The sequence below is a fragment of the Chinchilla lanigera genome, unplaced genomic scaffold, assembly GCF_000276665.1.
Source record: "Chinchilla lanigera isolate Chin_1 unplaced genomic scaffold, ChiLan1.0 scaffold00040, whole genome shotgun sequence".
Taxonomy (NCBI): Eukaryota; Metazoa; Chordata; class Mammalia; order Rodentia; family Chinchillidae; genus Chinchilla; species Chinchilla lanigera.
Genome location: NW_004955441.1, coordinates 7,652,827 through 7,677,583, shown reverse-complemented (window position 1 = coordinate 7,677,583; position 24,757 = coordinate 7,652,827). Strand labels below are relative to the sequence as shown.

At 39.5% G+C, this 24,757-nt stretch overlaps 1 protein-coding gene across 9 annotated transcripts in view; it reads left to right on the top strand.

Moving 5' to 3' along the window:
• The window catches only part of Slc8a1 (solute carrier family 8 (sodium/calcium exchanger), member 1), a 384,678-nt gene extending 360,201 nt beyond the window's left edge, over positions 1 to 24,477 (top strand). For all 9 annotated transcript variants that reach the window (XM_013517579.1, XM_005390912.2, XM_005390910.2 and 6 more), the window contains one exon: positions 21,177 to 24,477. In XM_013517579.1, coding sequence (XP_013373033.1) covers positions 21,177 to 21,553 — 377 coding nt within the window. In that variant the 3' untranslated portion in view covers positions 21,554 to 24,477. The remainder of the gene's footprint in view (positions 1 to 21,176) is intronic.
• Positions 24,478 to 24,757: the final 280 nt, after the last annotated feature.

Here is a 24,757-nt window from a genome sequence, read left to right as displayed (position 1 = left end):
ATTTTTTGGTTTTTCTCCGGTACCGGGAACCGAACTCACGACCTTGCGCTTGCCAGGCAGGCGCTTTTGCCGCTGAGCTAAATCCCCAGCCCCCCCATAAGCTCTTCTTAAGAATGTAAAAATTTAAACACTGAAACCTCAGGAACCTCTTTTAAAGGTAGTTAGTACTGATGTATCTGGCCAAAAACAAGAAGGCCAAGGCAGTGTTCATCGGTACAGGCATGTGTTGCTAATGGGTGTGAGAACAATGGCTGGTTTGGTGATTCCAGGGTGGACCAACTGCCCAGGATGCTCTGCTGCCAAGGTACTGGGTGGATTGTGTCCAAGGAAGGAAGTTCCCCAAGCTGTCATATTCTGCAAGGGCTTACAGGCAGCTCCGGAAATGAAGTTCCAGTACACTGATCTCTGAGCAGAAGTGGGAAGATGGAAGTGGTATCATTGGAGATTACTCTCCATAGCCTGATCAGTAAACACCGTCTAGCTCTTGCTTAACTGTGGAAATGGGGTAAGAGGGAACATCACAGAATGTCTTACAGTTCTCAGTGGAAAATTATACCGGTCATTCTGAATTCACAGAGTCATCTGATCTCCCTTGAAGAAAAGCAGGAAATCACATTGGCTCAATTATTTCATCATATCCCACTTCACCTATATGTGCTGGTGTCAGTGCAAGGTTTACAAATAGATCAATCATTAACAGCATCAGTCTCAGAAAAACTGTACAGCATGTGCTCTTAGTGAAGCATTCATGAATATGCACCAAGGGGATATAAAAGAACATGAGGTCTAGAATCAGGTACAACAGAGTTCAAACTCTTCCTCCAATCTCCACTTACTATATGTATGATACACACCAGAAGGCAGATCACTCAACTCCTGTAAGTCTTAGTTCTTTAACCAGAGTTATGTAACATAAAAATCTCTCTCACAGAATTGCCGTGAGGATAATGTTACAGTCCACTTGTAAAGTACTCAGCATTGGGTCGAGCCTGTAGTAGACACTCAAAAAAACATTAGGTCTCTTTTCCCTCCGTTTCAATGCACTAATGAACGGGTATAGGCCTCCTGCAATATTTAGCTGAAGTGGATCACAGCAACTGTAAAAACACAAACATGTAAATGCTTGACCCATCTTCACTGCTCTCCTATGCTAGGGATTCTGGCAGAGTGGACATTCCATTGCAGTTGCTTCCTACAATTGCACTGACTCCCCATGAGCTTTATTCCCTTAACCTTTCAAGTCAGAGAGTCGCAGTGTTCAAGAAGAGCCACCACTACTGTGCGTGTGCACATTTAATTAGGTGATTAACATTTCACATCAGTGGAACGGAAGTGGAGACAGAATTGCTTTAGCCTGAGCCAAGATTTCCCTGCGGCTACGGTGTGAGTTCCTCCAAGAGGATCCTAAAGGGCAAGTGCGTTTCATTTCCAGGTACTCTAATAAGCATCCAGTTTCTTACTACCAAGAAAGGTCAGGACTGCTAAAAATGGGCCCTCAGATCAGCATTCAGGCTTGGTGACAAGGCCACCCAGGGACACTGCCAGAGCAGCAGCACCAGGTGACACAAATGGTTTCTCAGCAGAAAGAACTCCTCAGCAAGGAACTATCTGCAAGGGAAAAGCTCTGTACTCTCCAACACACTTCCCCGAGGATAGGTGATGTCATTAGAGTTGAAAGAAACCCAAAAAAGCAAAAATATACAATAAGAGAGTGAAACAAGGAAGGCTAGACACCGGATTTCACAAGAATTGCTCTATAAACAGCACCATTACTGCTTGTTAGCCTGTACCCAAAACACTGCAGAATAGGCTATGTGCAGCTGGCCCAAAGCATTTGTAAGAACTTGGGAAAGATTCATCTCAAAGCTATTTGCATCCTTCACTATTTCTCAAAGCAGAGTTTGTATTAAATACTTTGAAGTTTTGTTGTTGGCAGTTACAATCCTTGATTTATTTTTTTCTCAAAGGACAGCGCCACATTGGCACCTGGTCTCAAGCACAAGGCTGGAGTGTGACCAGGATCACGACAACAATGTCATCTACTAGGAGACTGTCCAGGGAGCAGGGATACTCAGCATGTGTCATGCCCGATCTGAAGACTTGCAGAGTCTTTGGACGAATGCCCCAACCTCACACCAGCCAGCTTCACTCACAGAGGCCCATAAAAGTCGCCAGATAAGAGAAAATAGCTAAAAATATTCTATCCAATTCTTTCTGGGCCTTGTTACATACCCTAGGCTAGTCATGGCTAACCCTTGAGAACTTTCCATGATACAAGCAGCCTGCTGCAGCATTTGTGCCATAGGTTCACCACCACTGCTCCAGGCCATCCAAAGCAAGGACACATGGCAGAAACATGATGCTGAACATTTGTACGTGCATACGTGTGTGTGTGTGTGTGTGTGTGTGTGTGCTTTGCTTTGAAGTGTTGACATTATGCATCTGTTATGTGCATAAATGTAAATTTCCCCTTCTTTTCAGTTCTAGAGCATATTTCAAAGAAGGTGAGTCATGTATAGCGAAAGCATTATGACGTTTTCCTCCATGGAGTTTAACAAGAGTGTAGGTCTCTATGGAATGGTTTATAAATAATGTTGAGGTGATTGTTTTACTTTTCCTTTTTACATTTGAAAATAAGGTTATGAGAGCCAAGTGTGGTGGCACTCACTTATCATGCCAACACTCTGGGAGGCTAAGCAGGAGGAGCAGAAGTTCTAGCCCAACCTGGGCAACTTAGTGGAAACTTGTCCCAAAATAAAACATTAAAAAATGTACTGCAGGTGTAGCTCAATGAGAAGGCTCTGAGTTCAATCCCCAGGACTGCAAGAATAATAACAATGTAAGGAAAATGAGGGATTTCAAATATCATTTCTCAGTTTTCTTATTTTTTCCATTATTTCAATTTTTAAATTTTGTACTAGTACTTTTTTGCAAACATAGTGATTACCGCCATCTTGGGGGGTTGGTACATGTACATTAGATGTTTTAATGCTTCTTACTTTCCCTCCCCCTTCCATCCTTATCAAGACTTCTTTTCCCTTTGCAAAAACCCTCTCTCTCTGATTCTTATTATGCATCCTTTATTTTGCTCTTTCAGTTATTTATACCTTAGGTTTCTATAGAAGAGAAACCATCCAATACTTAAGTTTGTGTGTCTGACTTACTTCATGTAATATTATTGTCTTAAGGTACATCCGTTTTCCTACATATGACTCAAATTTTCCTGCCATAGCTGAATAGTAGTCCATTGTGTATGAATGACACATTTTCTTTACTGAATCATCAGTTGATGGGCATATAGGCCTCTTCCAAAATTCAGCCATTCTGAGTTACACCACTGTAAACATGAGTATTTGTATATCACTGTGATATGATGTCTTTAGCTAGTTCAGGAAAACACCTAGAAGGGGAATATATGGGTCAAATGGAATTTGTAGTTTTAGTTTTTGAAAGAATCTCCGTACTGATTTCCATAGTGTCTGTACTAGTTTACATTCCCACCAACATTGAAGAAAGGTTCCTTTTCCCCCACAGCTTCAACATTTGTGATTATTTGATCTCTTGTGGATAGCCATTTGTTCTGGAGTAAGACAGAATTTCAGTTTTATTTCAATTTGCATTTCTTTAATGCCCAGAAATGTTGGACATTTTCTTATGCATTTATTGGCCATTTGTACTTCTTTCTCTGATAGGTTTCTATTCATTTCAATTGCCCATTTTTTATTGGATCTTTTATTTGGAGATGAGGTCTACATTTTTTTTTTTAATAAAGAATAGACATTTATTTTTTACAGTCTTGCAAACAAAGTCCAAGATCAAGGTTACCAGCATCTGGGGAAGATGTTTTTGCTGCATCAGTCCTGGAAGAAGGCAGAAGGTCAAGAAAACCTGAGACAGGGAATCTCATCTTTTTATCAAGAACCCACTTGTATAGTAATTAGCCCACACCTGTGATGACAATCCATTCATAAGGGAAGAGCTCCCATGAGGGTCTACATTTTTGGAGTTCTATACATATTTTAGATTGTAGAACCCTATCTAAGAAGTAGCAGACAAAATTTTTTCCTTTTCTGTATTTTATCTCTTCACTCTGTTGGTTGTTTCCTTTGCTATGATGAAGCTTTTTAATTTTACATAATCTCATTTGTTGATTCTTGATGTTATTTCTAGTGCCATTGGGGTTCTGTTCAGAAAGTCCGTGAATATGCCTATATCTTCAAGAATTTTACCTGTTTTTATCTTCCAGCACATTGAGTGTTTTTTGTTTTAATATCCAGATCTTTAATTTCTGTTTAAATACATTGTGACAGATATAGGACTATGTTCAATCCTTTGCATGTATATGAACAGTTTTTCTAGCACCACTTGTGAAAGAGACTATCTTTCCTCCAACGCATGATTTTGCCCATTTGTCAGAGACCAGATGACTGAATGTGCCTAGAGTTGTTTCCACGTCCTCTATTCTGTTCCATTAACTTGCATGTCTGTTTTTGTGCAAGTTCCATGCTGTTTTTATCACTGTAGCTTTGTAATATTATTTAAAATATGGGTTTATGATGCCTCCTGCTTTGCTCTTGTTACCTAGGAATGTTTTTGCTATCCTGGGTCTCTTCTGGTTTCACATAAATTTTAGGATTTTTTTCTACTTTTGTGAGGTGTGCTGTTCTTATTTCAAATGGCATTGCATTAAATCTGTATGTCAGTTTTGGCAGTATGGCCATTTTGACAATACTGGTTCTGCCTATCCAGAATTAAGGGGTATTTTTACATTTTCTGATGTCCTTTTTGATTTCCTATTTCAGAACATTGTAGTTTTCATTGTAAAGGTCTTTCATTGCCTTGGTTAGATTAATTCGTAAGCATTTAATTTTTCTTGAGGCTGTTGTGAATAGTATTATTTCCTAATATCTTTCTTAGTGGATTATTGGTGTACAGGAACACCACTGATTTTCATGTGTTGATGTTGTACCCTTCTATGTTGCCAAACTTGGTTTCTGTTCTAGGAGTCTTTTGGTGAAATATTTTGGGTCTTCTCTGTACAAGATCATGTCACCTGTAAATAATGATGGTTTGACTTCTTCATTAGTAGATGTGTGCAGTATAATGATTACACCCATGTGTAGAGTTGGAATATGTACATAACATATGTTAAATATTTTTTATCCTCTTTGCCTCCTCTCTACCCCTCAACCCGTCTCTTGTTCTTTTAAATCTGTTCTTTTAAATACAGACTTGCTCTGCATTTTGTAGCAGCTTTATTGATGCATAACTTACATTCTATAAAATTCACCCATTTGAAATGTAGCATGTTGTAATGTCACTGAGTTATGCTGCCCATTACCCTAATGCAGTTTTAAACATTTCATCACCTTAGTGAACTCTTTTATGGCCATTTACAGGTAATTCTCATTTCCTTCTCTAGCCTCTAGCAACTACTAATGTATTTTCTGACTCTATAGATCTATCTTTTCTCAATATTTCCCAAGGACCAATTTTAACATACAACTGTCATGGATTCCCTATATGACAGTAATGGCTCTTATATAATGTTAGGATTTGCTAGATATTGAAACATTTATTTATTCATCACAAAATCTCTATAGATATTTGCAACCTAAAGTATGAGATAATTTTGGTCTTCTTTGTGTGTATATATGTATATATGGGTTTGTACCTCTTTTAAAAGAACCCTAACACCCTGTTCCCAATCATAATCCTGGCTCATATATTACAAATTCTGAGAGGAAAAAATTATGTACACAGTGACACTTAGCATTAGTACTAGTGAATCTTAGGGTAATCTCCTTTGTCTAATGATGTGTAACTATTAAATGTGTTTTTCCAGTTCTGTTAAGCTGATTTGCAACACACTGCTAAGGAGGCAAGTTTAGGGAAGACCTAGTTTAGGGTCTTCCTCTCCTCCATAACCCCACAAATGCTGGCTGCTGGCCCCTGATCAGTACAAATCCATCACAGCTTTTAGAGTCTAATGCAGAGGCCAGGGTGTGTTAATCAAAAGCCATCGACATGATCTCCTTGCACACTGCCATTAAATTGAAAAGTGGAAAACTCGGCTATAAGAAAGCATAATTGAGTTACCAAGTCATGGGCACTGAATGAGCAGCATGATGATTTTAAGCCCATTGGTATTTTTAGAACAGAGAGCAAATAAAATGTTAACTCAATTTAAGAGGCAAATCTTATATATGGCTTTAAAAGTGCTTTAATATCTGTTTGGGGTAGTGCATATTATAGATATGAAATCATAGTGCTTGGCATTTATGTTCCATGCCAGCTGGACTGCCATCCCTATTCCTCAGCACCCAGACCTCACATCCTGCCTTTTCTCAGGAATGAAACGTAAGCTGTGTATTGCTTGTGCATGCCCTGTTCTTTCTTTTTAAAGAGGAATTCAAATCCAAAAACTGCTTTGTGTTATTCGACCACCTTTTCCAGCATGTGATCCAAACATGCTAAATCAAGAGATTTATAGACATTATATGATAACCTTCATTTAGCTCAGCAACTATAAATTCTATGTTTTATGCACAAGAAGATGACCGTTTATTTGAGTTCTGTTATGTACCATCATGGAATTGTGTGTTTTGTTTGCCCCACCCCCACCCCGGAGCCCAGGAGGCCTTTTGGTAAGGTCCTTCATTAATTGCAAGCTATTATTAGCTATCACTGTACAAAAAGTCATGGCTTGAGACCAAAAGCAAAGATTTGCTGCACTTCCAAACTGAAGTGATCCCCAATAGGGTCTTTCAATAGGATCAGCAGAGGACTAATTATAGCTTAGCAGTTGCAAAACAGTAAATAACCACAAATGTATGAAATGATCATGAAAATGTCCTTCTCTAAAGGATTCCATATATAGTAAGGCTTTAGATGCCTGAGACATAGCAAACCACAACTTCAAATCCATCTCACTTGTCAGACGGGTCTGTGGCTCTGGCTGCCTCAGATGGAGCCTAGGGTAGGGGAGTCAGTACTTGGTAGGAGGTCACACTGAAGTCATCAGAAGGACTCCATACCCCAGAGTCTTTATTTCTGCAGTTCTACATTTAGGGAGAAAAGGAAAAACAACAGAAAAGAGCCTGACTTCAATGACTTGTCCCATATCAAGTATTCTTGTCCTGAGAGTAAAGATTCTCAGCTTCTACCCTTGAGCTGCACCTACATTAGAATATTAGTAACGAGATATATTCAGCATAAAAGACTGTGTTTTGACAGACAATGCCCATAGCTAACTAGAAAGCCTAAGCAGCACGGCATTCTTGTTCATCTAATAAGGTGGTAGTTTTCCCTGTACCCTAGTGATAAAAGTATTCAAATTGAATTGTATACCATTTAAAAAACTATTGTAAAAGGCGTAGTATGATATAATGGCAAGGCACAAGCTTCACGGCCGTTCTGAATTCTTTTCCATCCGTTTATTCTACAAAGATTTCACAAGAACCCACTATAATATTATCAATAATATTCTACACGGTGGACAGAGACAGAGAGGTGTGCAGGCAGATGGTCTGTCTCATCCCGTGCAGTGCACATTCCAACGGGAGGAGACTTGCACTTAACAAAAATACGGTAAACATTCAGATAGCAATGAAGATGACCATTGTTGAGAAGAAAGTAAAACAGGTTATGAAGTCATAAAATACAGGCCTTAGGTGTGGACATGGGATAACATTTTAACAGGATAGCTTGACTTTTCCCATCATTAATTTTTGGCAAGTTACAATTAAACCCCTAGTTCTCTCCCTATAGACTTATCTAGGTAGATCCAGTCTTCAAAACTGAGAAGGCATTACTTTTGTTTGGCCCTCCCACTGCAAATAATACCTTTGAATTTTTTGTATTTTCCCTTTCTTTGACAGCTGCTACTTTCTGTTACTTCTTGCCACATCTGCTGTCCTTAGTGCCCTGGATCTTTCTCCCAATTCCTCTCCCCAAAACTTTTCAATATTCTCAATTAATTATAGCTTGGAAATATCCCACACATGATTCCATTAATACACCAATGATTAATGATAATTTCATGACACTAGAGTATTTGTATTTAACACAAACATTGTTTCAAGAGTAACTATGTTTGCATAGCATCATAAGCTAAACAGTATATTTATGCAATTCATCCACAGCAGCTTTTGGAGTCAGGTAATGTAGATGGCCTATCAGATTCACAGCATGCCGTAATATCTGCCAGGTGGATGAAGGATCCTGGAAATAAGCCAAAGGCTGGAGGACCCAGGCACTAGGAATCACAGAACATGAATTCTGATGTCTACTCACGCTCCAGCTGACCTGAAGGAGCTTTGGTTTCTTCCCCTGAGAAAATGAGGCTAAACAAAGCTGTACCCACTCATCTCCCACCTCGGAACTGCTGGGAACATCAAATGGCATGGCATCCATGGAGGTGCTCTGAAAACTGTGTGATTGTGAAATTAAGACAGACTGTATTTGTCAAAAGGAATTAATGAAGTATGTAGGGGGAGTTATGCTAGGTGTCTGGGAGAGAGACAGGAAATAGCTTTATAGGAGAGCTCAGTTTCATTGCATAGTCTTACCAGCTTGGGTAGAGCCCCGTACCTTATTTGTGGCATTTGCATTACAATTTACATATCTAGGAACAGCCCAAGTACAAATGACAGACAAGGGTTATACATCCCCTTCCCAGACATCTCAAGGACTCCCATCTCTTAACAAGCTTGCAAAAAGTATTTGTTAGGTTAAATAAATAAGCAAAGCAAGTTAGTGGATTAAAATCATTAAAACATACTAGGAGCAAATAGATGTAATGTAGCTATAACATGAAATGTAGAATTAATAAGTAAGCAAGAGTGGTTGGAAGGAAAGTAAAATACAAACACAGACAGGTCTTGTATTCACAGCTGATCCTGGTCCTGGTAGACTTTCATAGTGGGTAGCTGATTTTTAGAATTCTTCATCTCCCTTTGTAACCTGTCCTGAGCACTTTCCTGACTCTGAGCCCCAGAACAACACCTGACCAAGGTTTCTCCTCTTGATCTATTCTACTATCCCCTCCTCAACCTCCATATCCTTGGAAATGTACCTACTCTGTACGGAATATATGGTGCTTGCCATCCAAGGATGTGTCTAGCATAACTCTAACTACTGAAACACCCAAAATGATCAGAAAAAGGATCAACCCCGCTTCCTTCCCAGACAAACTCTAATATTTACATGAGCTTTTTAAAAAATATGTTTATCAGTCTTTTAATAGCACAAGTAACAGTTATATACATATGTTTTGTAAATAAAATAGGAATACTAAGAAGCAATAAAAAAGAAATCTCACATGCTCACTAGCCATTTGGATTCTTGTGTATATCTTTCACAACTGAAAATCCTGGAACATTTAAATAAATCATATAGAAATGTGTATAAGATATATAGCACATATTTACCTACATTTTCTAATGGACTTATACTACATATAGTTATGGAACCTGTTTACTCATTTAATAGTATGTCCTGGATATTTTTCTATATTAGTTATGTATCTTTGCATAATGATTTTAATACTTGCATAATATGTCACAATTTATTTTTTTCTGATTCTAATCTTTAGTTTTAGGACTTGAAAACACTTTTAATACTACATCACTTCTTGGCCTTTTGGCTAAGATCAAGTGTATTTTTAAATCTACAAAATTTCATGTTTTATGTATATTTTAAAAAATAGAGACACCAAAAAAGAAAAATAGAAAAAAATTAAATCTCCCCAAAATTATAATTCAGTTGTTTCTCATTTTTCTCTAGCATAAAATATTTTCCCTCTAAAATGCCTTGCCTAATTTTATACTTGTAAAATTACTTCTGAATTCCTATATGTAAAATTTTGCTAGGGCAATGAGACTATGAACTTTTAATGCTTTTCTTAGACACATAAGCCTTTTCCTTTGCATCACAAATTAATCTGTAAGAATGAGTTAAGAGGGAAAATTTCACACCAAATACAGCAAAGTGGGAGGATTAATTACAGCAAAATAGATTAGTTGCCAGAACTTTTGAGAACAAACTCAAGTCTCATCTGTCCTTGGCTGCCCCTATTCGCCTCAGTGCAGTGCTGAGGTTGTCTGCAGTGGCATTTTCTGTCCATTGAGTTCCCTCATTTGCTTAATGTTAACAGTGATTATGCTTTTCTGAACTTAAAATGCACAAAGCAACCTCTTCAAGAGGAGTATGTCTGTGTGGAAAGAATAACTGGGTAAATATCAGAGCACAAAGGCACGTATTGGATATGTTTAGTTTACATCCCCAGACTCAGAATCATACCAGCCTAATCCATATGACAAGAAAGTTCTTTCATATCGCCCTAAGGCTATTTTCAGGTGAGTTTATAGTGAGGATATTTGTTTATGTTTTTCTCCAACTTATAATATAGTTTGTCCCTTCTTAGATATCTCTAGCTGTATCAAGACCTGGGATATCTACGGCTTTACCATCTCTAAAGTAGGGCTTGAGTAGGAGAGATGTTCCAAAAACAGAACAAAGCGTACAGGCAAGAATCAGTCCTCCAATGCAAGGAGAATTTGGGGTGAAAAGGAGGAGATGAGGGGGAAGAGGAAAAGCTGGCTGGGCAGGGCAGCCCCACGTTGTGTTTGAGCAAGAGAGGAGTTTCTGTTGTATCTCCACAATAACCACCAGCTGGCTTGGGAAAATCACAACTAATTCAGCTATTTATTTTAGCCCTAACTGGCCTTGCCTTTTTCTCCTTCCAAAATTAGCCAAATGTTGCTGAACTAAATCAACTGTTTGCCCTCACAACCTTGGCATTATTAAGATAAACATTTATGATAAAAGTAATAGAGTCATGGCTCAGATTTTAAAACACCAAGACTTCAGTACCACTACCAATGTAGGTTCGCTCAAGTCTACTTTTTATGTACGGTGAAGATAGCATAAAGACTCCAGGAATTTAGGAAATGAAAAAAATCACTGTATCAGTCCCTGTACTCTGTTTTCTAAAAAAAAAAAAAATGAAAAGTCTTTCATGGAAAATTTTTCTTTTTAATCTACTTCTGATCCACTTCAATATAATATTTTAATAAAAGAGTCGAGCTGATGTTTTTAAGTTAAACAATTTTATTCATTTTCTTTGAAATGATCAGCTGTTTAAACATTAATTACAGTTGAAGTTGAAGGTGATGAAGATCCTTGATGTTTTCTTTGGACTTTTACTTTCAAATTGAAGATGTGTCATTTCTCTAGACTTCGCCACCACCTCGTGGACTCAGGAATCAGAACTCTGGACTCCGGCTATGGTTGCACTCCTTTTGACCAAACCCTAGCTTCCTCTCTTACTGCCTGTATGGCTTTGAGCAAAGTTCTTATATTTTTGGCTTTACAGAGTTATCACATCTATAAAATTGGGATAGTAGATAATAATTATATGCCCCTTAGAGATGTCTTTTGGGTATTAAATGAGAAACAATATATAATGTCTAGCCTAGCAAACCTCATTAAATGTTCGCTATTGTTGTCTTTATTACCTCCATCATTTTTGGATGTCATGGACAGGATTATTCTCCCGTAATCCTGCATAAGGCCCGTTAACCCTAAATCACCTAGCTAAAAGAAATATACTAAAAGATTATAATGGTATCACCATATTCTTTGTTATTACTGGACCAAAAAACTTCTGAAAACACAATAAGTAATACTTGTTTTGTACCTACTAAATCCTAGGCACCATGCCAGGCACCTGTTTAATTCTTTTAACAGCTGTATATGTGGCTACTAATTTTTTGCACTACTTTATAAATAAGGTATCAGAAGCTTAGGAAGTTAATTACCTGAAAGTTACATCCTCAATGCATGGATCTCACTCCATACCTTGGGGTCCTTGCTACCATAACTGGATTTTGCAGACTGCAGTCACTAAGGCCAGCATTCCTCAGTAACAACGGAGATTATCCACACAGTAGCACAGACTTAGTTGAACGAATTACCCACTTAACCTCAGACTTAGTCTACTAGATGTCTCCATGCCAAGCAGAACCAATTGGGTTTTCTTAACAAGCTTGCAAAAAGTATTTGTTAGGTTAAATAAATAAGCAAAGCAAGTTTGTGGATCAAAATCAATGAAACATACTATGAGTAAATAAATGCAATGTAGCTATAGCATGAAATGTAAAATTAATAAGTAAGCAAGAGTGGTTGGAAGGAAAGTAAAATACAAACAGACAGGTCTTCTATTCACAGCTGGTCCTGGTCCTGGTCCTGGCAGACTTTCATACAGTCATCATCCAGCTCACTCTTCATCAGGTTTAATTGGAAGACTTCTTTTTTTCAGTTTTTTATTAGTACGCATTTGCACTGCATACATTTTGCAGTCATCTTGGGGAGTGGATACATGCACATAATATAGCTTGGTTTTTTTAACCCCCTTGCCTCCTTCCTCCCTCCCTCCTCCTCTAATTCCTTTTTCCCTCTTTTCATTCTTGTTGATACTATTAAACTTAGATCATGTTTATGACACATAACGTTTATATTCATTGAGGTTAGTAGGATCCTGTACATGGTTTATCTTTCGTTTACGTACTTCCCCATCCCCCACACACCCCTAGCCCTTGTTGAACATTTGCACTTCCTCCTCTATGAAGTGCCTGTTCATTTCTCTTGCTGATTTCTTGACTGGGTCTTTAATTTTATGTGGTCTAATGTTTTTTGAGTTCTTTATACATTCTAGATATTAATTCTTTATCTGAAGAGTAGCTGACAAAATTTTCTTCCCAATCTGTAGGTTGTCTCTTCACTCCATTCATTGATTCTTTTGCTGTATAGAAGCTTTTAAATCTGATATAATTCCATTTGTTGATTCTTGCTGTTACTTTTTGGGCAACTGAGGTTCTGTTTACAAGATCCTTTCCTAAACCTATGTCATCAACTGTTTTATCTATTTTATCTTCTAATAGGTTCAACGTTCAATGTTTCTGTTTTAAGGTTTAGACTTTTCATCCATTTTGATTTTAATTTAATACATGGTGACAAATATGGGTTCAGTTTCAATCTTCTGCAAACAGATATCCAGTTTTCCCAGCACCACTTGGTAAACAGGCTCTTTTCTCCAATATATTCTTTTGGCCCTTTTGTCAAAAATCAAATAGCTGAATGTGTGTGGGAGGGGATGTCTCTGTATCCTCTTCTGTTACACCGACCTAAATATCTGTCATTCCAGAACCATGCTGTTTTTATCACTATTGTTTTGTAATATAGCTCGAAGTTAGATATTATAAAGTCTCTTGCTTTGCTCTTGTTGCCTAAAATTTCTTTTGCTACCCTGTGTCTCTTCTCAGAACCAGAAGACTTCTTTCAAATCAGTCAACCTCATTCCCTTACTTGATTACATCTGTAAGTCAATTACTATAATTTATATAACACTTCTCATTTCTGCCAAGATATAAGCAGGACTCCTAATGTGAAGGTTCCAAGCCTGCCAAGCACACATAATCTGGTCCACCCCGGGATCACATTAATCCAGTTTCAAGAGCCAACCAGGGTGCAAGAATGCTGCTTTTCTCTGCAACCAGCTAGGTTGCTTAGGGCTCCTTTACAGGCCCAGAGACAGAAGGTAGGATGATCAAGCAATTCGGTCAAATAATTCCCATCTGATATAAACTATCAGAGTTCTTTGAAAGATTCAGAATGTCTATTTGACAGCAAAGAATTAGAACCACAGAGTTTAGATAATTTTACAAATCCCATGAACCTAGGGGTGAGAACAAGGAAGAAGAACCTTGGATTGGATCCTTCCTGGGGCATTTGTGATAATCCTATTCTAGCTCTGTTAAGGAAGGGAGCATCGCCTGTTTGACAACATGTATCAAATTACAATTTGAGGGGGCTGAGGATTTAGCTCAGCGGCACAGCGTCTGCCTGGCAAGCGCAAGGTCATGAGTTCGATTCCCAGTACCAGAAAAAAAGCAAAAACAGAAAAAGAAAACAAATTACAGTTTGGAAATCAGGTCAAATAGCAGTGTTGCTTTATGCTTATTCTCTCATGTTTCCTGAAAAATAAGCTCTCATTACTGTTTTCTTTTAGTTATAATTAATCTCTTTCTTTGAACTTAAGCTCTAGCAGGATTTCAGATACACAATAGGAAAATGAAGCCCCAGGGGTGCCTCTGCAAACTGCAAGTTATCATAGAAAATGAAAAATAATTTGTTACTTAATAGCCAAAATAGGTGGTTTTGCTGAGCTATATGCCACGTTTATTCCATACTGCACTGCCTTGGTTAATCTAGTAGAGGTGCCATTGTTTTCCATACAGGGATGAAAAAACTAGGGCTGGGAGCTTAGTAGACGTCAACCTGGTTCCAAGATCTTTCAAAACTGTCAGTGCTGTGGCTCCAGCTTAGACCAATAAAGCAGAAACTTGGAGTAGCATTTGCAAGTTGGTGTTTTCAAAAGTTATTCTGCTGATTCTGATTTGTAGCAGGGGATAAAAATGAGTAGAAGCAATGACTCTGAGCTTTTCATCTACCTCCATTACCTTCCCTTCTAGAAATAGGTCATGTCGTTGTCTCATTGGCTTGTTCACTCTTTTCAGGGACAAATTTTTATGGGCAGAAGTTTTAAGTGCTTTGCCCCATTGGTACAAATACATATTGCATTTAAAATCATTTTCATTTCCCTTTGCCCTCCCTATCTTCACTTCTGTCTCATTCGAATCCCTTTCCCATCTGCACAAAGTCTATCTCTCTGCTTCCTATCATATTTTATTTTTCTCTTTCAATAATTTATATTTTGGCTTTCTCATATAGCAGAAACCATGCAAATTTAACCTATTGTATTTACTATCACACTGTCCAAGATTACAAGGTTAGTAAGCCTTTTTAAAGTATGTTATACTTCCCAAAAGTTAAGAATCATGAACAGAAGGCAGAATTCCCTGCACACATGGGTTCTCTGCTCTATTGTATTTAAAAGATAGCTAATAATATTGAGCACTTGTTAAGTTCCAAGGCCGACATTAGGTGCCATTCATACTCAATTATTTCCTTCAGACCCTAGGAAGTAGCCTCCTACTTTCTCTCTTCTAAGTAGAGGAGTTAGCATTCCACTAATAATTTGTGTATTCTTCTCTGCTCCCATGGCTTTTCAGCACAGCTGAAAGAGGGTCTAAAAACTAAGATCATAATATAATTCAAAGTGGGAGAAGTTAGGCAGCCCCAGAAGCTCTACCCAGCCCATTCAAATTATTTTATGAGCAAAGCGACCACCATATCTGAGGGCATCAGAGTTTCTAATAAAGACCAGCTGCACCTGATTTCTCAGTTAGCCGCTTCCCTGAAATGCAAACATCTATTCTTCCCGACAAGCCCCCTCTACACTGTGGGCACTTTGAGTAATTCCTCCCATATCAAGCCTTAGAACTGGAGTTCTCTAACCTTGATGCAAAGGGGAATAATGTAAGATGCTTGTTAAAAGGTATTTCTCTGTCTGCCTTCTGCCAGACAGTCTGATTCAGTGGGTCTATGCTAGAGCTCCAAATGTACATTTTTCAAAATAAAGCTCTGCAGATATTTCTGATGCCAAGAGTGTACAAACTTTACGGACACTAAACACCGCCTTGGAAGCACTGACATCTCTGCCACCATTTACACGTTCTTCCCTCCCACAACTGAATGACTGCTCAAGTGAGGTGAAGGAGATAATTTTGCCAACATTTCTTAACCAATTGTTCAAAAGAAAAAGATATCTTAATGTCATAAATATTGCCACAGATTGGTCAATGCAACATCTTCGGGCCCTTTTCTCTTCCTAGGACCTTCAAATATTTCACTTAGATCAAATATTCATATATACAATCTTGATCATTTTCAATCCATATATGTTGGAATTTTCATATAAGAGAAAGCATGTGACACGTAACTTTCTGTGTCTGGTGTACTTCTTTTAACATGTTCTCAAATCTATCCACTTTGCTGCAAAGGTCATGATTTCATTCTTCCATATGGCTGAACAGTATTCTGTTGTCTATATAAATCACATTTTTTTTATTAATTTGTCTTTTGATAGGAATCTAGGCTGTTTCCAGACTTTAGCTTTGTGAATTGTGCTGGGTGAATAAGCATGGCTATGCATGTGATCACTACAATAGGATTCCTTTAATTCTTTTGGAAATATACCTAGGACAGATATAGCTGAGTCAAAGGAATTTCTATTTTTAGTTTTTGAGCAACGTTCATTATGATTTCCACAGTGGTTGTTCTAGTTTACATTCTCACCAACGGTATACAAAAGTTCTTTTTTTCATATCCTCATCAACGTTTGTTGTTTTTGGTGTTCTTGAGCTATTCTTACTGAGAGTGAGATACAATCTCTCTGATTTGATTTTTCATTTCTCCAATAGCTAAAGTTCATGAACATTTTTCAAGTACTGATAGACCATTTTTACTTCTTTTGTGAAGGATCTATTCAATTCATTTGCCCATTTTATATTAGGTAATTTGTTTTGAGAGGTTTTCTTTAGTTCTTTGTATACTCTATACACTAGTTCTCTATCAGGAATAGCTGGCAAAACTTTTTTCCCATTCTGTTAGTTGTCTTTTCACTGTGGATTGTTTCCTTTGCTGTGCAGAAAGAAGCTTTTTCAAAAGCAAAGATACTAACTATCATGAGTCAACACTAATGAATAAGAATTGTTAGGGGTTGGAGATTTAGCTCAGCAGCACAGCCTACCTGGCAAGTGCAAGGTCTTGAGTTTGATTCCCGGTAGCGGGAGCGGGGAGGGAATAGTTGTTATGTACACACTCCTACAGAAAAAAATAACACCAACACATATTAGTGAGTTTGGCATATTCCACGGACCACTTAAACACAATAGTTAAAGAGCACCTTAGAGATCTTCTAATCTAAATTTGTCATTTTAGTTGAGGAAAGTAAAACCTAAAACTGTGAGTGATTTACCCAAGAACTTACAGATAGTTGGAAGAACCGAGGCTGTCTCCCAAGGGAGACTTCTTCAACTATCACACCTTGAAGTTCTGCCCATTTTGGGTTTCCTTTGAACTGTTAGTAATTCACAGGTACTGAGGGAAGCAACTATATGTCTATCTCCAGGCTGACTCCAGTTAAAATCACTTCTGTTGTCAATGCCTGTCTTGGTTACTTTTCTCTTGTTGCTGGGACAAAATACCTGATGCCCAAAATTAAGGAAGGAAAGTTTTATTTCACTTACAGTTTGTGGAGGTTGTAGTCCATACTTGGCAGGTTACAAAGCAGAGTGGCACATGGCAGAGGGCTACAGCTCATGATGGCAGAACACAGCAAAACAACAAGCACTAAAAGGGAGGAATGGCCACAAGCAGCCTCTTTCTCTCCCTTACATATGCAAACTATCCACCCCAGGGCGGGTGGAGCTCTCACACCCATAATCAATCAAACTCTATAAGCCTGCCCCATGAGGCTTTGGTGGGACACACAGACATAAACCATAACAATGCCTGAGTACACATCACTTAAGAGGAAGGAAGATAGACCTCAAAGCATGCTAAAAAATCAAAAGCAAGGTAAAACCTATGCTTTCGATTCTGCAAAAACCTATGCCTGGTCTAGAAGGCTGTAAGAATGACCTCTTTTTATAAAAGGGATGTTTAAGGTTTCATATACATATAACTATAAAATTTGATAAATTCAATCTTCAAAAAATTCCCAGAGGAACAGGGAGGGTATTATTACATGTTGACCAGACGATACAGCCAAGGTTATATACAGTGAACTTGAAATAGATCCACAGAGAACAATTATCTCCTAACTCTGTGAGATGTGGCTTAATTCCAACCATGCTTCCTCTTAAGAAAATTTCTTTTATTGATTTATAGTCATATGTACAAAGAGGACAGGACCCAAAGTCTGAGGTCATACAACTAATCTAAAATTTGTTACAATTCAAGATGAGAGTTAAAAATGGCTACCAGAAGCCTGCCCTGGGAAATGTAAATAGGAAAACTTATATATATAAAATTGGCAGAGTGTCTCAATATATGCCTATCACATTGGAAATCTGATTCCTGTATCTTTGTATTTAATAAGCGTGCTGAATATGAATATATTCCCTCTCAAACCCAGGCAGTAGTTATTTCTTGGAATTTCTTTGGGGAATGGCTTTCGACTTGTTCAGACAGGGGTTGGTTACAGGCTTAATGTTCAGGGTAGGACTTGGCATTGCCCAGCATCTGGCATGTGCGTGTTACTCTACGCACTAAGCCTCAGAACAGCAATAAAAGGCAATTTGGGGAGAATCCATCCCACTTCATTTGGAAAACAGAGTTATCTTTGCTGGAGTTTAGGTTAATGCTTTGGATTTGCATGTGTTCTTACCTTTTTTGTACAACTTTTGAATTGATTATAAAAAATAGACTAAAGGCCTGATAGATAACCCCAGTAAATAAAACAAAACTTGCCAGACTCAAAGAGGCCCAGAACATGCATTATTTATGTGACAAGCCAGCCATTGTGGCTCCTAAGTTTTAGGCATGCCAGCAAAAGGCATTCAAAAATAGGAACCTGTTGTTACAAGTAAGAACTTTCATGCAATATTCACTTAAATAGGCTATTAAAAAACTGGCTTGAAAGAAAGGAACTTGCTAGAGATCTGACATGACCCCCATTCCCACTAGAGGACTGGTGTGTGTGTGTGTGTGTGTGTGTGTGTGTGTGTGTGTGTGTCAGACCCAGGAATCTTTGACATTGTGCCTCCTTTTCTTCTGGGGCAGAAGCAGAAGTTGCTCCAGAAAATCCAAGGGTCCTGAGTGGGGACAGGCCACCCCGGAAGTACAGTGTATCATGTTCCCTGTTCCAGGGGAGCTGGTCAGGTTTGTGCTATGGAACAGTCAGGTCACCTGCCCCTGCTACATAAGGAGGGAAGAGCTCCTCCCCCAGTCACCCCACCTGAGGCGATCCTTTGCTCACCACCAGCCAGTGCTCTTAGCCACGTCGGCTCAGAATAACCTCAGTTGTTCCTCCGCAGCAGCTAAGCAACAAGCAGCTTTCTCCTGCCTTAGACTTCTTCCGCTACTTTCCTTGCTCTATTTCCTGTCCTTAAAGAAAGCAAAGCAAAACAGCTTCATTATTTTGAAGCTGCTGCAGAAGCAGCTCCTGATAACTCTTAATAACGAATTGCAAAAGACCATCAAGATTTGTCTGGCTTTGCTTTTCCTTACCAATCTCTTTCATCATCCTGAAGGGGCGGGAAGGTGCATTGTAGGTGCACAAGGCCGCACAAATGGAGACAGGTGGATTAGCAAACTGCCTATGTCTTCCTTCATCTATGTTTGCCATAATATAAGCAAGGCAAAGGTCCAGACTTTCTGAGCACAAAGAATGAAGCAAGACAGAAACCAACTGAATGGAAAGGAAGCCGTTAGCCTTCCTGGGAGGGGAAAGTGTATGCACGGAGGATCGGCTCTGAAATGAAGCAGACTTGATTTTTAAATTCTCATTCTTTTGACTAAGACCCTGCTCAAGAAGCATAACATCACAACGTCGTAGTTTCCAAACTTATAAAAAGGGACTAGTAACACCTAGTCCGTCAGGATTCTGAAAGGACTGAGTTAGAATGTACACACAACCTGCAGAGCATAGTGCCTGGCATGAAATGAACAGTGTTTGCTTTAGCTTCTTTAAAAGAGTAATGAAATCTGCTTTCCATTACAGACAGAGGTCAGGTTCTGTAAGACAGGCCCTCAGGGCTGATCAACTCCCTGTCAGAAAGAACGTGATGCTGCTGCAGATGCATAGCCTCTGGACAGCCGGAAGAACCTCTTTAGCCATTGGAAAGCAGAGAACCTAAAGGCTGATATAAATTTTCGAGCTGTGTGTAATATCCCAATTGTAGGTTTACCAAGAAAGAACGATAATAACAGAGCACGCCAGCAGCTTCAGGGAGCTCAGAGCAGGTAATAGAGCACTTTACAGTTATTTAGTCCTAGAAACTACTGACTTTGCACGTGAGAGTTCGATCATCGTGGTCATCATTAAAATCCACTGTAAATCGAATATGCAAAGTAGCTGGCAAAGGTAACTTTAAGGTCAGTAACTAAGCGTCACATAGTCAAGTTGTGTACATGCTGAATGAAGGGGGCTGTTTCAGACGCCGCTCCAACTTTTCAATTAAACTACTATTTACATTGTCCTTCCAAAATAACAAAGTCTGCTGAGAGGCATAAAAAGGCATTTTACAAATTATATACCCTGTACACCAATACCTTGTTTCACAGAGTAGGAGCAGAAGCCCAAGATCACGCCATGAGCTGGCAGGCAGGGTCTGAGACCTCTGTGCTCCACTGGCCAAGATGTGTAAGTTGCGGCTCTCCTGCTCCCTGTAGTGAACTGTGAGTTTCCTGTGTTTACAAAAAGACACAGGATTTCTAGGGAGCAGAGAGCTTGGAGGGTGCTCACTGACTGCTCTGGCACTGGGAAAGGTAAGACAGCATGATGCACAACCGTGGCTCATGAAGACAGGAAGCCAGTGTTCAAAGCTTAACCTGGCTTCTCCCTAGATGTATGACTTTCTACTCGTTACTTATCACCTCCAAGCCTGATTTCGTCATCTCACTCATCTGTGCAGTCATTTAGGTAAATCTGGGCTTTCTTATTTGAAAGGCTCTAGGCAAATATCAATTATTATACTTTGATTCTTTGTAGTTCCACTATTGGCTTGCTCTTGAATCTTTGAGAATCTCTCATGACATCTTTCTCATCTGAAGCAGTGTCTTTCAGTGATACCTTCTGCCAGCTCTTTTCAATCATTAGTGGCCTAGAATCTTCTGGGATATTACTGAAATAGACTTCTGAGCTCCAGTAGCTATGACCCTAGGTAGCTGGATGGAGCCTTGTAATATTAAAAGGACGCCATCTTGATGCTGAAGCGGCTGGGCTGCCGTGGCGCTCTGAAAAATGCTGCCCTACGAACTCAGTGTTCAAACAAAGAACCTGATAAACATAATTTTGTCGGTAACAGAGCCAGCACCCCATGCTTGGCTTCTAATGCCTAGACCCTGTTCTTCTGACCACCCACCCCGGGTCACCGGGTTTACACCCAGACTTTCATTCTAGACTACAGTGCTAAAGTTCCCTGCACTCTATGGGTGTCTTTAAAGGGGTAAGTGAGTGTGATTGTCTTTTTCTGCTTTCTCCGCAGACACCTTTGCCAGCAAAGTGGCAGCCACCCAGGACCAGTATGCAGACGCGTCCATAGGTAACGTCACGGGCAGCAACGCAGTGAATGTCTTCCTGGGAATCGGCGTGGCCTGGTCCATTGCTGCCATCTACCACGCGGCCAATGGGGAACAGTTCAAAGTGTCCCCTGGCACACTAGCTTTCTCTGTCACTCTCTTCACCATTTTTGCTTTCATCAATGTGGGGGTGCTGCTGTACCGGCGGAGGCCAGAAATCGGAGGTGAGCTGGGTGGGCCCCGGACTGCCAAGCTCCTCACGTCCTGCCTCTTTGTGCTCCTGTGGCTCTTGTACATTTTCTTCTCTTCCCTGGAGGCCTACTGCCACATAAAAGGCTTCTAAAGGAACAATCCGATATAGTAAATTTATATATATATATACATATATATACATAAAAATTATGTATAATGAACAGAGAAAACTGACATTTGTCATGTTCACTTACCTGCTGATGGAATCCAGCTTCAAGGGCATACTCTGTACTAGGGCCGAAGTCAGAAAGCATCACCTCCCATTCCCCTGGGCATCATCATGTTGACAAGGCACAGAGGCAGGGCCATCTCTGCAGCTCAGCCAAGAAGAGCTGTCCTCTCTCCACGTTCATAAATGGTGAAGGCTTTGATTTGTTTTCTTGTTTCTGACTTCCTTTCCGTGGGATTGGTGAGGTAGCTGACATTTGGCTTTTTGTTCTTTGTTTTGCTTTTCGTTTTGTTTTGTCGGGAGGGTCAGGGTTTTTGCTTCTCCTTTGTAAGACATGACGACCCATCCAAATGTAAACGGGTCTGGTGTAAAAGATCATCACCGTGAAGATTCCCCTCACCTCTCCCAAACGTTTGAAAAATTCCTTTGGATTAAGGAAGGATCCCGGCATGAAGAAGAAAGAAGCGCAACTTCATTCTATCACCAAATTCATGCTCACCTCCGAAAAATGAACAGAGGTGAAGCTGCCTCTGAGAAGCATGGGAGCTGGAATGGAGCCAGGAAAAGTGATGGTCCTACATATGGTCTCATATTTAGGGATATGGTGCCTGGCACTCTTGTTCCACAGGTACAGGGGTAACGTGCCTAGATTCCCAAGAACATGCAAAATCCTTTTTTTTTCTTAGCTCTTTAGCTCTGGACTGTGATTAGCAAAGCCCTTATCTGTTCCAGTCCAGCTAAACCCCCAGGAGTCCCATCCCAACCCCCTTCCTCCTGCCCACCTGCCCTCCATACAAACCGGAAGAATAATCCCATCCTAAAAGCACATCACTCTTTTCCATCTGCATCCGTGCGTACCCCAGTCCCATGTTGCTGCTGCTGTCGCCTGGGATTGTCCGTCAGTTTTGTTTTCCAAAGCATCCATGGCTTGCACAACCCTGTCCCAGTCCTGACTGAACATTTGCTCCTTTTCATGTGCCTGTTTGGGAATGTTGATGTGATACCTGTTACACAGTGCATGGATGAAAAACCAATAAAACAAAACAAAGCGTATCTGTATATAGTAGAGTATAGCATATACTGTTCTCCCATTCAGAAACATTGATTGGACATTGAAGACATAAGTGAGTTTTCATTTCACCAGCGTTGTTACTTTCATGTTGTTCCTTAGTTTGATGATCACTAGGGATAAAAGAAGAAAATGGCTTATTGCTCATGAACCTGCACATTCATTTCCAAGAAGCAATAACTGTGGAGAGACGTGAAAGTTGTTGAGAGAACAGGCAAACTCAAAGAGCCTCATGGAAAATTAGCCATGTGGAACACATCAGAGGCCTCTAAGTCAGCCATTCATTCAGGAAGGGCAGAGAGAAGGCGCTGGAGAAGAGTGTATGCATTAAGTGTGTCTGGGCTTTTGGGGTCACCGTTTAGACATCACCCCTTCCCCCAAAGTATTTATTGCACAGCTGATCTGTCTGGTACAGATGATAGATTGTGCTGGCTTGTTTGTTTTATTGCTTTTTATGTAAAAGGCTATTTTGAGCACTGTTTTTTTTTCATCATCCAGTCCAGACCCTACGAATTATATCAGTAGTTTCTGAGTAGGAAAGAAGCCAGGGTGACTGATGGCCTTTCAAAGTTTGTCCCTCTACTTGTGACTAAGGAGAACCCTTTCAAAGGAACAGCTCTTTCTGTTTCAAAAGACCAAAGAGCATGGATAAACCTAACATTCCCAAGTATTGATTCCACTAAGGAGGAAAAATGGAATGGCTTTGCTTACCTTTCAGGGACTTCACTGTCTCTGCAGAATCTCAGGCTGAAGACACCCCTGACCCTCGTGTTGATTCAGAGATACTTAAGAAAGAAATACTGCTGAGACGTTTTCTCTTCTTCCACTCAGTAATCATGCCTCTTCATTTCATAAACATTTAACTGAAGGCGGGGTGCACACTCGATATGCCACATAGTATGCTGCTTCCTGGAGACTAAGTTATGACCAAGATAGCCCAGGCACCTGCCCCCAGTGGGGGTACAGTGAATGTGATTGCTATTTCATGTGTGAAAGAGGACACAGCCATACTGACACAGTTTATCTTGCAAGGAAAACATTATGAAACTATTTGAACACAAACACTTTAAAACTATACCGAGAAAGTTGCCCAGTAGCTATAATTTTCTTTAAAGTTTAGGTTTGACAAAAGCAACCTCTGTGTCCTTGGCCAACTGGCAGATATGTACTATTCCCCATTTAAACCAAGAAAGGCAATCTCAGTGAGCTGCACCACTAAGAAGACGCAGTTAATCCACTTTTGTCCTGGTGGCAATGGTAGTTTTCCATGAGCTACCCCTGTCCTATCATGGCCAACTGTCACCAGTGACTGCATTACGTAGGAGTGCATTTTAATCCACATCCCCATTTGTGAAGATTAGAAAATAGAAAGCTAGCCTAGAAACACCAAGTAAATATAGTCAAGGGATATAAGGTGTTAAACACTAGAAAGATTTTGCACTCGTTTTTAGCCATTTTTGGACTCTAATAATCCCATAGCAAATCCTCACAGGAGACTTTCGGAAATTCTTGCTCTTGGTCAATTTCAACTTTGAAGCTTTTTGGTTGGTTTGCCTTTTCAGCTTTCATGCTATAGGGAAAATATGATTCTGGTTGTTCAGGGTTGTTATTAATTATTATAGTTGTGTAAAGTTGTTTCATTTTATTTGTTTGATTATTTTATTTTGTGTGTATTGTGCACAGCTTTAGGGGGAAAGTGCACTAATTGTGCTGTTTCTTTTCAATGGTACACGTTATTGACACAGACAAATAAAGTTTCTAATTGTTTCTGATTTAACCACTAGTGATACAGAATATTCTCTATGGATGTTTTTTCTCTCTTCTCATTGTCATCTACTTCATTTTTTGTTTTCATGCTTTGAAGAAATAAAGACCAAAAAGGTACAACTGTGCAATTGGTATCCTCTGCAAAAAAAAGAAAGTAGACACCCAGCATTCAACTCTTGCACATGCCCACCCTCTGGTTACATAGCATTATCTTTTTGATGCCCCAAGAGACTATAGAGCCAGAATATTTGTTTGTCTCACAATCCTGAAATAAATGCGGGTGTTCCTCC